At 43.9% G+C, this 15,105-nt stretch overlaps 7 protein-coding genes across 7 annotated transcripts; 3 read left to right on the forward strand and 4 right to left on the reverse strand.

The window, feature by feature from the left end:
- Nucleotides 1–412: 412 nt before the first annotated feature.
- On the forward strand, nt 413–1,838 carry L199_006328 (uncharacterized protein; the record flags this gene model as incomplete). Its single annotated transcript, XM_064892028.1, has 3 exons — nt 413–889; nt 958–1,020; nt 1,095–1,838. The coding sequence occupies 3 exons, from the start codon at nt 413–415 to the stop codon at nt 1,836–1,838; spliced, it is 1,284 nt and encodes a 427-aa protein (XP_064748100.1).
- Nucleotides 1,839–2,184: 346 nt separating this feature from the next.
- On the reverse strand, nt 2,185–4,078 carry L199_006329 (uncharacterized protein; the record flags this gene model as incomplete). Its single annotated transcript, XM_064892029.1, has 7 exons — nt 2,185–2,303; nt 2,360–2,413; nt 2,766–2,954; nt 3,114–3,259; nt 3,331–3,501; nt 3,634–3,738; nt 3,816–4,078. 7 exons carry the CDS (start codon nt 4,076–4,078, stop codon nt 2,185–2,187), a joined length of 1,047 nt encoding a protein of 348 aa, XP_064748101.1.
- An 853-nt stretch (nt 4,079–4,931) lies between these two features.
- On the forward strand, nt 4,932–6,171 carry L199_006330 (uncharacterized protein; the record flags this gene model as incomplete). The annotated part of the gene is made up of 5 exons (XM_064892030.1): nt 4,932–4,976; nt 5,090–5,458; nt 5,564–5,773; nt 5,890–6,081; nt 6,148–6,171. 5 exons carry the CDS (start codon nt 4,932–4,934, stop codon nt 6,169–6,171), a joined length of 840 nt encoding a protein of 279 aa, XP_064748102.1.
- A 142-nt stretch (nt 6,172–6,313) lies between these two features.
- L199_006331 (uncharacterized protein) lies at nt 6,314–7,571 on the reverse strand (the record flags this gene model as incomplete). The annotated part of the gene is made up of 5 exons (XM_064892031.1): nt 6,314–6,460; nt 6,523–6,872; nt 7,054–7,069; nt 7,138–7,287; nt 7,362–7,571. The coding sequence occupies 5 exons, from the start codon at nt 7,569–7,571 to the stop codon at nt 6,314–6,316; spliced, it is 873 nt and encodes a 290-aa protein (XP_064748103.1).
- A 964-nt stretch (nt 7,572–8,535) lies between these two features.
- On the forward strand, nt 8,536–10,467 carry L199_006332 (uncharacterized protein; the record flags this gene model as incomplete). Its single annotated transcript, XM_064892032.1, has 2 exons — nt 8,536–9,015; nt 9,097–10,467. 2 exons carry the CDS (start codon nt 8,536–8,538, stop codon nt 10,465–10,467), a joined length of 1,851 nt encoding a protein of 616 aa, XP_064748104.1.
- A 313-nt stretch (nt 10,468–10,780) lies between these two features.
- On the reverse strand, nt 10,781–12,362 carry L199_006333 (uncharacterized protein; the record flags this gene model as incomplete). Its single annotated transcript, XM_064892033.1, has 5 exons — nt 10,781–11,047; nt 11,112–11,297; nt 11,377–11,592; nt 11,684–11,934; nt 12,011–12,362. 5 exons carry the CDS (start codon nt 12,360–12,362, stop codon nt 10,781–10,783), a joined length of 1,272 nt encoding a protein of 423 aa, XP_064748105.1.
- Nucleotides 12,363–12,960: 598 nt separating this feature from the next.
- Nucleotides 12,961–14,627, reverse strand: L199_006334 (uncharacterized protein; the record flags this gene model as incomplete). Its single annotated transcript, XM_064892034.1, has 13 exons — nt 12,961–13,106; nt 13,161–13,266; nt 13,325–13,373; nt 13,437–13,532; nt 13,584–13,617; nt 13,671–13,774; nt 13,835–13,955; nt 14,041–14,137; nt 14,199–14,223; nt 14,278–14,297; nt 14,362–14,401; nt 14,459–14,534; nt 14,597–14,627. 13 exons carry the CDS (start codon nt 14,625–14,627, stop codon nt 12,961–12,963), a joined length of 945 nt encoding a protein of 314 aa, XP_064748106.1.
- Nucleotides 14,628–15,105: the final 478 nt, after the last annotated feature.

Genomic DNA, 15,105 nt, shown 5'->3' on the forward strand with positions numbered 1-15,105 from the left:
AATTGATGAATGGATGGATCATCACGCGGTTCCTTTGTACATCCCAGAGTGAGGACGATGAGGGGTTGAAAGGGAATCTAAAAGTTTGAATTTTGATGAAATCATACTCATGTTGACACTTGACTACAGTTGGTAGTGTATAGGTTGATTGTGGATCTGCGCACAGACCAACGGTGCCTCATTTACACCGTACAGCAATGAGGTACCATGTATGATGATGTGCAAACGTATGGTTGACTGGACTGGACACTAAATTCAAGATTGGTATAGTAAACTGCTAAAAATGTGTATTCAAATATACCCTCACTTCTTCCTCCTTCCCTCTTCGATTTTCTTCTCTTCCCCTCAACTTGATCGTCCCTCTCTCACATACTTCCATGCTGATGTGAAATTAATTCGTGATCTATGCAGTATGACCTCATCATGCCCTCTTCCTTCGACTGATATGCTTACCACCCTTCTCAAGTTCAAATCCGATGAAATCCAACTACGTCTCAATCGATTTGCCTCTCCCAACTATACCTACGTGACTGGCGTTGGCGATAAGCCAAATAAGTCTCATCCTTCATTGACCCTTCGTTGCGACCATTATGGACCACCCACATCCACGAGCTACTGGAAATCACATTGCGAACATAGTATCACCTTCGATCCGAAAACCAAATCCTCGGATATAGGGGATGGTCCATGGAAGGTCGTGGGGGAGATGAAGGGGCATAATCATGGACCGAAAGGGAAGAAGAGCGATTATCCGAATATCAAAGGACGTGATCCAGCCAGTGGTACAATCAAAGATCGAGACTCTAATAAGAAGAAGGAAGATGCTCACCATCTCGGTAAGATGAAAAATTGTAGAGGCGAAGCTGTTTGGAATAATATGAAATATTGGGTTAGTGAATGCTACAATTGCATTCTTGTGAGTGCATTCGAGCTGACGTTATCCCTCTGAATATACAGGATAGACCGAGTAAGCAAGGATCAAGTAAAGAAAATATCACCACAGCATCCGACAAGACCAAGGTAGGTATACCCTCAATCGGTTGGATATGTATCCTACCACGAATGATAGATTGACTGAATAGCTACTCTGACAGTCTTTCAATTCATCCCACCCACCTAACGACCCTTTGAACTCCCTTCCTTCCTCCAGTGGATCTTCACCCTCCGTCACACCCATCTCGCCCCCTTCCACTTCAAAGTCAGCCGCACAAAGCAATTCAACAGCATCTTCACCGATCCTCGCTAATCACCCGTCCGATAGTGGCAGCACCACGACCACTAATAGTGAAATCTCGCGATTGCTCACGTACGGCAAACATACTTCCTCTGATCAAGATCTACAAGTCAAGTACGATACTTTATATACTGATCATGAAAATGCTAAACAGCATGTACGAAAGCTCAAAAAAGATAATCAATTGCTTATTGATGAGAACGAAGCTAACCAGAAGAGAATCAAGGAATTAGGAGATCGATTGAAAGAAATCATGGCTCTCAGTAAAAGCTCAACTGGTCGGACCACCAGTACGGTCTTAAATCACAACAAATGTAAGGAGGTAGAAAGTCAGCTACAAACCTTACTCGATAAAGCCAATGACAAGATAGAGGATCTAAGGAAAGCTTTAAAGGCGAGGGATGAGTTGGATAAATTAAAAGAGGAAGAAGAGACCATCAGATCCGATAGGGAGAAAGAGAAAAGGAAGCGTGAGATGGAAGAAGATAGACGAAAACAAGAGGATGTGAAGAGAAAGTTAATGATTGATAATGAGGAGATGAAGTTGAGGGAGAAAAAAAGGAGGTTGTTGGAAGATATCCAAAAAGGTAGAGAACAATGTTGATCATATCATGTTATCCTTTCAATCATTTAGCAATGGGGTTTGTTGTAGGATGCGAGATTGTCAATATACTGTACGTCGTGGTTGTGCTTTCTATATTTTTTATAATTCGTTGTATTTATGCTGTATTATCGTCTAAATTATATATGTTATATGTTGTCATATCCATCATCATTTGTGTACGTCTGAATGCGATTCATATGTTTTCATGATACCGTATTATTGAACAACAAGTTGAATAAAAAATGAAAATGAAAATGAAAATGAAAATGGAATCACATTGTCCGATATGGTAAGAGAATAGAACTATCATCATCATTATCACCCTGCCTTCTTCGCTCTTTTCCCCTTATACACTATTTGTACCGAGCTCAAACGGACATTCCACGTCACTAATTTGGGTAGATATCTCGGGTTTATTCGTCAATCCTACAATTGCCATCTTGAGTACGAGACGGAGTTTGAGATCTGCAAATACCATCATATCAGTACATCATCAAACTGATTTATTGTGCTATGCTCACCTGGTCTAGTCGTTCCCGTCCATTTATGTCCACAAGCTTGATACATGTCATTCCCTGAGTCAGGATGTCAGCAAGAACTACCTCTCAGTCAGTTGCCGTCCTCTCTCCTTCTCTTCTTCCTCCCCTACCACTCTTCTCTTGGAGCCTCCGCCTTCGCCTCTCGCTCTCGCTGTATTCTCCATCCCCTCCCTCTTGCTAATTCTCTCTCTCTCTCTCTCTCTCTCTGTGCGTACGACTTCTTCTCATAACCTCTGTTCATCTCTGTCATTACCTCCCTCTTTATATCGTCCGATCTCGCCCTCTTCAATTCTTCCTCTGCCTCTCCTTCTTCGTTCCCATCCCCTTCTGCCTCCGTTCTGTCTCCTGTTGGGTGAATCATAAACCGCAAGGAGGTCATATCACTCACAAGTAGTATCCGAAGTATTCAACGCGCTATACTCGAACTTCACAGGAAGCTGTACGGGTTGTTGATCTTTATGATCCATATAATGACTACCCCAATCTCCTTCCGCAATAGCTTTGTTGGTCGTCTCGTCGTACAATGTAGCTTGAAGGGATGTAAAGTGAATGGGGAGGTATGAGCCTGATCCGTCGCCTGAAAAGTACACCAAGGCACGATCAGCACCCGTGTCCAGATTGATAGATGCATGTGAGGTTAGAAGTATGAAAGGAAAGCTGTTTGACTTCACCGACAGAGAACATGCCACAGCGGGATGGTGTGGTGAAGGTGGTATGTCGGATAGCAATCACTCACCGTATAAATTGAGAGTCCCAGCAAAAGAGAAATTAGTAGGTACTCTATTGAACGATACGGTCGAATTATCAACTGTAAATGGTGATTCTTTGTAAAATTCAAAGTTCGGTACTCGGGGTATGACGAAGAAGAGCGTTATCCCTAGGCTAAATATGTACAACAAACATCATTATTGATTTAGCATTGATCCTTCGATTGACCACTCGACAACACTCACGCTGCTAAGAATGCAAATATGATAAAAACCAATACCTTCCTGGTCAACCACCTTATACCGCATAATCCCCTTTGATCCCTCGTCCACTCCTTCCATGCTTTACTGCGTTTATCACCTCGGAGTTCAGCTTGACCACGGCGCGACAGTTCGTGTAATTCTGATTTCTGCCATCTGGATGTTCAGGCCATCAGTCAGTACCAATATACGAAACAGAATGATATCATAGACCATGATAGGGAACCGTAATGCAGCTGTTGTTTCTTTCAGAGGGAAGAAAGACCAAATAAACAAAATACCACTCACTCTGGCCCCAGCATCGGTACCGATACCATCTCCTCCCTACTTGCCGCGCCCTTATTGCTATCGCCATATGCAGAAGAGGCTACATGCGTAGATACAGGTCTATATCTATCTCCCTCCAGACGGCTCTCCATCAGCTATCCTATCGAAGTCAATAAGGTAGAGTTTTAATTTGATCAACTCACATCGCATCGTCCATCATACCCATTCCCAATGCTCCACCGCTCCTAACACTACCTTCCTTCTTCGCGCCATTCCTCTCACTCCATTTCGGTCCTACTCCGTCGAAATCTGCCCTGACGTCAAATGGCTCATCGGCATCTTCTCCGTCTTCGTAGTACAGCGAATTACGTGGTGGTGCGTCGTTGTAGGGGTTGGTATATGATGACTGTCGATTGTTAGGTGCGTAGTTGGACGATGGGAAATCGTGAGATAGTCTTGATGACATGATGGCTATATCTTCGCAATAGAATGTATCAGAGACGATGCACTTTGGTCAAAGTGGATTTGATGAGAAGAAGAGCGGGAATGTGCGGATGATGAATTGAATCGAATCGATCGAGAAAGCTCCTTTGTCGATTTTGTATGTGGGTTCAAAGGTTGGTCGAGGTGAGGTGTACTATGGTATGTAGCTCTTACTATTCTCCGGCAGCTGAGTCCATATGAGAGCGAGGAGTGTAGTATTCTAGTCAGTTCTCGATGTTGCATATGAAGTGTGCTGTGTGCATGATTCAACATTTTTCTTTCCCATACAAAAAGAAGTGGACATACGGACATACATAAGCACGGGCCCCCACATGCATCTACCCGTTAAGCCTCATTCTGAAACACAGCCTCAATTTGTTTCATATGTCAATCCATTAGTGCCACAATTATATTCCCATTAGAACAAAGTTGTAATCCCGTGATCCGCACTGAAGGGCTGGATTTGTAATCTCGATAAACAAGTCATCCCCGCTGCTGTTAGAGTGTTAGAATTCCCGTTGTATTCCCCCATTTCAACTTGACTTTGTAATCACCTTTCTTAATCGTCTTTACAAACATCCTGATCCTCATATCATCTTGAATCTGGTGGAGGTGGTCCACTCGACAACAAACAAACATCCGTGAGTCCATGGTTCATGGTCCATCGCAGGAACATCGCATCTCTCTAAACTGCTGGATCACATCCAAGCTGACCGACGTTCTCTTCTTACTCGCCATCTCACTCGCCGACTGACCCCATCCACCCTCTCTCATTTTCCGTATTGGTTTTTCACTCACATCATGGAACACATCGCAGTCAGAACACATCATACACCATGTCAGCCCCAACGTACGAAGAGATGGAAGCGAAGAGGCAAGAGGTGGGTAGTCGTTCATTCATTATATTACACTGGACGATCATCGCCCCAAGATCTATTTGTCACTTCACAACACCAACTGATTCATGTACTTATATATCCTCACTTTACCTTAGATGATAGCCTCTTTCAGAGAGATAGCAAGCGCCATGACCCGATGTGTCAAAGTAATCGAAGAGTACACTTCCCTATCACCTTCATCACTGAACAAACCCGATTTGTCCATATTCCAAAATACCATCTTACCCAATGGTCAACTGGTTTCCGACTTACTCAAGGCGAACAGTCAGAAGGAGAAAGAGAAGAAGAAAAAGGAGAAGAAACCCAAGGATCCAAATGCACCTAAAAGACCACCCAGTGCATATATCTTCTTCCAAAACGAGATTAGGGATGAAATTAGGAATTCGAATCCGGGAATGTCCTATAAGGATATTTTGGGGGTGATCAGTGCTAAATGGAAGGATTTGACCGATGCTCAGAGAAAGGTAAGTTGGGTGAGCCTCTTATGGCCTATCCTCGTATATTTGTATCCTCGTTAGTATGACACAAGCTGACCTTGACCTCATCTGATACTTAATACTTTGATGTAGGTGTACGAAGATGCGTATGCCAAAGCTCAAGTAAATTTCGTCGAAGAAGAGAAAATCTACGCATCTACCAAACCTGCCGTAACTGGACAATCCTCTTCGGCAGGAGTCACCAACGACGCGGTCATTGATCCTACGTTGATTGCTGGGGTGGGAGATGGAGGTGATTCAGATAGTACGGATGATAGCGATGATTCAGAATCGGATGAGTCGGTGAGTCACTGTCATCTGAAACTCTCTCTGTGAATGACTCCATCGAAGATTCACGAGTTGTTCCAATTGCATATGATGCTGATATGAAAGTAACATATGAATATGACATGACTCAGCCCGGACCTATCGGATTATCCAAACCACTCACCACCGCTCTTCCCTTACAAGTCAACCCCTCGACCCTCCACGCGGCTACTGCTACTTTACCTGTGCCCACTCCAGCCGAAGATAAAAAGAAGGATAAGAAGAGGAAGAACAAGGATGGTGAAGTGGCTGTGGCTCCTGTCGGTGAGACAGGTGATAAGAAAGTAAGTCGATTTCACTCTGTATAGGTAGGAGAGTTGCGCTGATCATTTGTTCACTACGATTCAAAGAAAAAGAAAAAGAGCAAGGAGTAAGGGGTCAGGTTTACAATACAGATGCAGGGAACGTATGGATGGGAGAGTGTAACATAACTCATTTGTTTACAATATCGTGCTATGTATATCATCGACGAATCGCATCCCATACTTCATCCATACTTAACTTGGACATTCTCAGCTACTCGTCATCGTACAATGCTAGGTACACAAAATAACCAATTCTGATGAGAAGCGAGAGGCAGAACAGTGCCAGAAGTTGGTCCACAGCCTCTCGAATCTCTTTCAGTGAATCAAGTGTCTGCCTGACATAATCTGGGACTTGAACCTTTCCAAGATAAGATTCAGCAACGGCCCAATTATCATGGTTGTGAAGATCATGTCACTAACCTTAGATCGGTCACCCCAGTCGATAGATGCGGAAAGAAGCTTCAATTTCCGGATGATTTCATCGTCGACTATTTGCGCTCGGAGACGAGAGCAGATATCCATTTCTCCCTCTCTCTCAAACAGCATGTTAAGACCTTGAGGGTATTCGTTCGCTTCTTTGCACACGCTCATATCGGCACAAAGATCGAGGAACGCAGTAGTTAGAAGAGCAGGTCGAGACCCTGACGTGAGCCGCTTTGGGTAATTTTCTATATTACGCTTGTTGAATGGACCTTTGGTTTTCCATCGTGAAGGTAGTTGACCCTCTTGTTCAAATCCTATGATGGCCAGAATCGAGTAATTGATTTCATCTGACATTCATGTGAGATCAGATCAGCTTAGTGTTCTTGGGACAAGATGAGCCTATTGACTCTTGCAATATCGCAAGAGAGGCAATGAGAGCTAGCAGCAGATTTGAAGGTCCTTTGAGCTGGAACTCATCGGACAATGTAGTACCCATACACGTCAAATGTCGGTAGCTGCAGCACTCACGAAATATTGCTTGCCACTGGGATCTCATCCAGAAAATCAGCCGTCTCTTCCCTTACTAACATCAACAACAAGGACACAACATACTTTTTCGTAGTCTTTCTGAGATTGTTCCATAATTCGTTGACTTTCGGCAGGTTGAGGATCGACTTCTCGAGTGTTCTGTACGACTGTGTAGGAGACGAGAGCCCGTACAAGTACACTCGACCACGTGTTCACGACATCTTGACGGTAAACCTGGAAGCAGTCCATAACTCACATCAGATCTGGTCTAAGGGGATCTCCCGATCGCTCCATCCGAATTAACTCACCACTGTGCCATCTTCGGTCTTGAAAGCTAACAGATAGTTCGGTTGATCATTTTCGTTCACTTTACAACTCCTTCCTCTGTTATCGGGCATGAAGGCAAAAATGCCTGTAGGATTGTACATAATCAAAGAAGGGTCGGCTGTAGGCGGTTCCGCTTTAGCCCAAGACCAAGGAAGGGGTGTACCGGGGACGATGAATTTGTCCCTCTCCATACTTGTGTGTTCGTCTTGCAAGAAAGACTGTGTCAACGTATTTCATTGGGTGGACAAACGCTCGGATGCCTGAAGAATGTAGGGACTCAATATTATCAACGCAACTATATGCTAGTTCGGAAAGAAGTAAGGTTGGGCTTAGCATGATGTAACGCTGATGTCATGTACGATAGCGCATACAACGTATGGCGTACTGTATTCTTCGAAGAAGGTTTGACTGATCATCTGTGCTTGTTTGAGCAGTCCTTTACGCACGTCACGCGAGGAGACACAGGAGTCGCAAGAAGTAATCAATGTTTCTCAACTTGCCAACACTATGCAGACAACCTTTTGGCCACCTTAGCCCCAGCTATATCCTGAGAGTCGAAGAGCCCCTCGACGCTACACAACACGATGCATACATCACGACGGACACAGGGCCTGAGTACCAGCCACGATGATCGTTTAAACTCTTATGCTAATATGTACATTGCACCGGAGAAGCCATCCTGACTGGGCTCCGAATCGCCTTAAAAATCCTATGCGAACAAACAAAATCGGCCAGTTTCTCACAACTAACAAGGAGCGAGACACTCAATAATATGAATCCACATAACAAGTCCACTTTGGTCTCTCACAGAGCGTGATACTTATTTTGTTCACGGATGAACAGAGTCTCAAGGATAAGAGGAGCGGGAGGGACATGACTGTGGTTGACTGTTTCTCATCGTTATCTCGGATGAAACGTCCGAGCGCATCAACCCGTTACTGCTTACGTCATCTTCATCTCGTGTATCGAGTGTGTGGACGGTATGGAAATGTCAACATCGATATTTTCGAAGCGGTTTCATGTCTCTTCTTTGTTTCCACTTCTTCATACCCCCCGGCTATATGGCTCAAGCCAGGTGGAACTCATCTCACGCCCACGTCTGGCAGAACGGTCCCACACGCTCAACCCCTTCCTCTCAACAAACTCAATTGCAAGATGTCCCCTTCTCTCTGTGCCGTACCAGATGTTCTCTCCATCAACAGGATACTACGCTCTTCCTTTACTTATCCGGATCTCCTCTTAGCAATCAACGATCTGGTCTCAGGTCAAGGATACAGATACGTCACAGCACGTAGGCCTGCCAAGTCAAATCCAGTGTTCACCATTCAATGTGACCATCATGGCCAAAAGACCCCTTCTTATGCTTTCAAATCGGATTGTAAACATCAAATCACCTTCAAATCTGAACATCCTCCTTTTATCCAGCCCAAGTCATTCTGGAAAATTGATTGGGATCTAACATCCGGCGATCCTGGTATCAGAAACGGTAATCTGATAACCCATAATCATGGTCCAAAGAGTGCTATTTCTGCAGGTAAAGGGAAAGGGAAATCCAAGAGAAGAACGAAAAGGAAAGATGAATATGAGACAGAAACGGACTTAGATGGATGGGATGAGGAAGAAGAGCGATACGAAGTGAGTAATATGGTATTGCAGCGTAACTGCTTACTCATTGTCCCGTCGGACTAAGCTGACTACATTATTTATATTCACAAGCTTCGTTCGGAGACGGAATGGACCCCCTCTCGCTCCACTTCATTATCTTCTACTTCCACTGCGACACTTCACAGACCCAGTCCTTCCTCTACCGCTTCCACTTCTCGCTCACAATCATCTATGAGAACCCGAAGCTCTTTCAGAGCGAAAGCGAAAGGTCCGAATACCATGCCAGGACAGGTTGCTATCGTTGAAGACTACGATGAGCTGATAGGAGCCGAAGCCAAGAGTCAAACCAATACCAGCTCTTCTTCCTCAGCACAGAAGAGCGATACTTCCATCAACTCCGCTTCGACTAGCTGTCAAGGAAGTTCATCAAAGTCCCCTGCAAGTCTAATCTCTACTGACAATAATGGTACTTCTCCTTCACTCAAAGATAGTACTTCTACTTCATCTCAAGATACGGCCAAACCCACTGACAGAGTGAATCTTGCTCATCCTCCCCTTTCAAATGCAAGTCAGACCGGACCTTCAAGCTCTTCAAATGATTCGAAAACATTTACCCCCACACTTACTAACGATGCTAACCATGAACGGATCTGCGAGATTACAAGACTTCGCGAAGAGAATGGACAACTCAAGATCGAAATCCAAGTGTTGACTACGAAATGCAAAGAAGCGGAAGAAGGTCAAACACGCCTGAAGACTCTTCTTTCACAAGAAGAGAGAGCGAGGAGGGAAGCTCAAGAGCAAAGCAGGAAATTGCAATCAACGATCAAAGAGCTCAAGGCACAGATCATACAATTGAAAGACGACCTCTATGCCGAACGATTTCAGAAGAACGCTTTAAAGAGCGATATAAAAGAGTTGGAAGAGCGAGTCACGATACTGGGCGGTCGACTCAAGACTGAAAAATCAGAAACAGCGATACTGAAAGCGGATTATCGAAAGAAGGAAGAAGAGAATGATTTACTGACGAGAAACAACAAATTGCTGATTGAGAAGATGGAATCTGAAAAAGGTAGATATAATGATATTCGACTTCAGGTCCAGCTCAATGATAGGCAGACCCTACAAAAAGATTTACAAGAATCAAGAGCTGAAAATGACAAATTGAAAGTAGGATATGATGAATTGAAAGTTGAAAAGGAAGAATTACGATCGAAGAACGAAAAGCTGGAAAAGGAGAAGGAAGACTTAAAAACTGCGAATGACGATATCAAACGAAGTCATCGAGCTAAAAAGCAGTTGGAAGAGCTCACGAAAGCAAAAGCGGAGAGATTAAGAAAACGGCAAGAGGAAGAAAGTAAAAGAGCTGAAGAGGAGTTGAAGAGAAAACGAGCTGATGAAATCGAAGAGGAAGAGGAGGAGAGGACAAAGAAAATATTACTAGAGGATATCAGGAAAGGGGAAGATAGGTGTAAGGAGTAAGGATCGACTAACTTACAATCATTTACTGATGCAATTTGCCTTGACTAGACTAATTTGAATGATGTGTTCGTAAATATACTATTATATTTCCATCAACTTGTATTGTGTGTTACTTATTACCCAATCTCATTATTGTCATAATCATCGTCATTACCATCATGCATATGTTGTACATCTCTAAAGTCCTGGGTATAATCATAGTGCATACATGTATCAACTAATTTTACTATGTAGAGGTTTCAAACCCATCACGATACCAGAGCGAATCATATTGAAAAGACCCAAACACAATCATCCTTTGCTTCCAGCTCGACTACTGTGAATAGATTACCAACCAACCTACAGCTATACATCCCAAGAGCGTGACCGAAAGAGTGAAAGTCGAGGAACTAGAACTGTTTTGAGGAGCATCAGGGATAACTGCTTTTCCTCCTTCTTGACCATCGCTGTCAGAACCATCAGGGATCGAGGCTGATGTGGAATCTGCTGTGGAAGGTATCGATGAAGTTGTAGTGGGTTTACTTGATTTGGTACTGTTGGATGAGGAAGAAGAAGTGGGATAAAGGATTTGATCGATGATCTAATATCAATGAAAACATCAGTAAGTAATTCACCACATGAAAATAGAAATGAAATTAACTCACATGCATCACTCCATTGTTCAACGTTATATCACTTCTTACTATCTTAGCTTCTACTTCTCCATATATCACTGGACTAGATCCATCTTGATTATACTGTATAGTCAACTTCTCTCTTGATTCGACGGGTAACTCGAAAGTGGAAGGTTGAATCCACATAGGTGAGAAGAGCGAATAGGACGTCGTGAACTAATTACAATCTCGATAAGCATAGAAACACACCTGGTACGTGGCGCTCTTGTACCGGTATGATTATTATTACGCTCACATGATTACCGACCATCTCCGGTGCTTTACTTCCATCTACCATTATATCCTTCACCTCGTCGTCCCAAACCGAATCGAGCGGTACGAATATGGTAAACCCACCTTCTGTCAACTGCTCGACGTCTGACGATTTACCGATCACTTGTAGAGCTGAAGACATATTGGTAAGACCTGGTGCTTGAAGAGCGGTAGACAAGGATGGAGGGAATGATAGGACCTGAAGTATATATTTAGCGAAAAGCTGTCATATCTAATAAAGAGATCGAAAAGTGATGAAGAAGAGCGGGTCTTGTCGTGTAGTTACTCACCTGATCAATAGGTAATATAATCAAATTATCCAATAATCCACCTGCACCACTCAGATCTAAAGGTCCCGACGTAGAAGTAGCGTTTCCCCACCATCCATTTACTATCACCGAATTATCATTCCCTCGTTCAAGTACCATCGCCTGGTACGCATTGGATTGTACATCAGTAGAGTTGAGCTCGTTGGCGAGTAAGAGGGAAGTGGCAGCTACTGCGTGTCCAGATTGTGGTATCTGATCGTACGTCCATTCACCTGAACATATCATTAAAATCATTATCATCATCCCTTTCTCTCTTAGTGACTCCTAGAGAAGGATAAATGTACCCACCTTGAAGTAGGTGTAATTCACCCAATTCCGTCCCCCAATCTTCCGTCAACCCTTCAAACGGACTTACGATCCCACTCTCCTGAAAAGCGTCATTGGTCGGAACCAACACCGTCAACTTCTGGCCCGAATTATACAAATCAAGTAAGAATTCATATCCCATATCTGTTTCTGACCAATGTACGATCAATTGTTCGAATGTCGTTAGTCCATTAACGAAGAGGACATCCATCATCGATGTTAGGTATTCGGTTAGAGATCCATCGGGACATATTATATCGGTATCTAGCTGGGCGAGGGAAGTTGGAAGTAGTGTCGATAGGATTGTGAGGAAGGGTATGATTGATAATTGCATTTTGAAAGATAAGATAGAGAATGTTGGATCAAGAGGATGGTAGTTGATTAATTTTGATTTACAGGTTTTATTGAGTTTACGTTGATTTCAAAAGAATATATGCCTCGTTCTCCTCTTCAGGCCATATGGTATGTTGGTTCGGCTAATCTCTTTCTTTGATTTACACCAATTTATAGGATGTTTATGGTATATTCGTCAGTCTTCAACGTCAAACAACAAACAACGACAACGATGATATCTCTCTCAACCACTGGGGTATACCCTTTCCAACGACGTTCCCTGTCTAACACACATTCAATCGAGTGATGAGAGCTGCACAAAGGATGATATCCTTTCTACCTCTATCTGAATCAGGACAGAGGATCAAAGGATGACTCGCTGAAACGTAATAAACCGATGTTGGTGAAACGTCCTATGGGTGAAATGGGATGGTTTCTTGGCAATTACCAGAGTCGTATCCGAAAGCCTCCAATCGGTATGCTACTCAAGATACTTGACGAGTCCAAGATACCGGAAGGATAATGACTTTACGGTAGGTAATGAGTAAAGGATACATTACCATAAAATACAACGTAATGAGGTACCTTCCACTCCGCATCTACAACTTGGCATCTCTCTTCTTCCCGCCTGCAAAAGGACATCCACCAACAGAAGGCTGAGCGGTTTGATCTAATGGTTTACCTTCTCTAGCAGATTTCTTGACCAGTTGAGCAAATCCAGTATCGTCCCTTTCTACTCCGAGTTCTGTATCGCTCTTCATCAGCTACCTGATCCTTAGGATTGAATGCGCTAGCTCACCTATGAGTTTGGCAAATGCCATTGCGAAATCCTTGAAGAAGAGATCCTGATCTGCTGCATACTTCTCTACCCATGGCTTGAATTTGGGATCCTGCACCAATGCCATCTATGAGAGATATCAGCTATCCATTATCAATGCTTGACAACATAAACGAGCAGCTCACATCGGTTGGGAGCATCATCAACTTCGTACCAGCGACGGTAGCTTCGTACCTGGTGGAGTGTTCCGTCAGCGACTTATCATTGCAAGCTGGTCAAACCGATGCAGATACTCACTGGAATGGTCCATCCCACTGCCTAGGCTTCCAGATATCTCGCAACAATAATTTATAGTATTGGTTGGAGAATCGAATGGGGTTAACTACCCATTGTCTTTATTCCCCAATCAGCTGACTACACCACTTCTGCTCACAGTCAACTTACCCTTCGAAACCACTTCGATCTTCATGGCATCGACCTGAAAGCATTCATAAGCTGACGTACAGACAATATCGGAAACGTAGAGCTCACCTAGAGCATGTGCACCTGAAAGAGCTACTATCTCCCGATCTGAGAATCCCATCCTTCCGAATACTTCTCTTATATGATCCGCACCAAGAGCACCATCAGGTAGCCTGATAAGTCATAATTATGAGCTGAGATCATGACGGTCGAGCGATGAGGATTCTGCTCACCTATCACTTATATCTCCCCTATGTTCAGCTGCAGCTTCAGCAGTTGAGTAATCCGTCCTTCCTGGTTCCCAAGGTATCTTAGGTCCTCCCATAGCTTCGATTGCTGTTATTCCGGCGAGGGCTGGAAATACCAATAAATTAGCCTATGCTTTCCAGGGCAGGATGGCGAGAAACCCATTCTAGTCGAAGTAATCACCGTGACTTACTCCATAAATCGGCATGGGATAACCAAGGATTAGCAGCTTGAATAGGCAGACAGAACGATATGGCGTGATGTAAGCCTGCATTGGCTGGATCTACCGACTATAGAAGAGCGATATGTCAGATTTCTGACTGCCCATTTTCAGCAAGTCACGTAGCTTACCTCTGGAGGAAATCTCATTCCGGCCCTAGATATATATCATCAGCTATTATGCGCGATAGAAAAGCAACCTTGAGCTCACCCGTTGGATCCTCCAGTATGCTGCATCCATGGAAGTGTATCAGCTGTTGGGCCCGCCCTCTTGGGGTATTGGACAGTTGCTTACCTCGACCAAGCTGAAATTACCTGACGCATGCCATGCCAACCTATATTTGCCATCAGCCTGAATCCCGAGGTCAGTGAGGTAGGAAATGGGTACCCACCGCACTAATACTGGACCAGCTGATCCATCATCATATCCTGGCTGCTTCATGATCTTTCTGACCTGCTCTCGGATACCTACCGACAAGAGTATCGACACCATCAGCAGCAATCCGTGATCGACGAATAAGTGAACTCACCATCGTAATCTCCTTCTTTGACAGTTGCCATTGTGACTTCCGATCCAATGTTCTATGTTCTATGATTGTGTACGAGCTTGAGATATATGCTGATGCTGCCAATAGACTGGATGTGAAGGAGAGCGAAAGAGAAAGTAAAGAAGAGCTGGATTGTTGATCTTTTGATTCAACCAATTCCATTCAGTCTATTTCGATATTTATCTTTCATTACGGCTATACCTGAGAGATATAACCGGTCTGACTGACATCGAAGGAGAGCGACAAAGCAGTCAGCGTCAAAGAGCTAACTTGGATGCTATGCATATCGATCAAATGGATATGCGCTCTGGGTCACAGTCATGAAGAGCGGAAGCTGAAAAGCATCAATATGAGCAGTTGAGAGAAGGAGAGCGATATGGTCATCCATTGTTCTTTGAGGTACAAGCAGACCACGCTCTTCTTTCCCGCCGATCGAGGTAGTCGCTCTTCCACCGACGGAGACATACTTGCGCTCCATTATTTGCTCACCG

This window comes from Kwoniella botswanensis, chromosome 1 (genome assembly GCF_036426115.1).
Source record: "Kwoniella botswanensis chromosome 1, complete sequence".
NCBI lineage: Eukaryota > Fungi > Basidiomycota > Tremellomycetes > Tremellales > Cryptococcaceae > Kwoniella > Kwoniella botswanensis.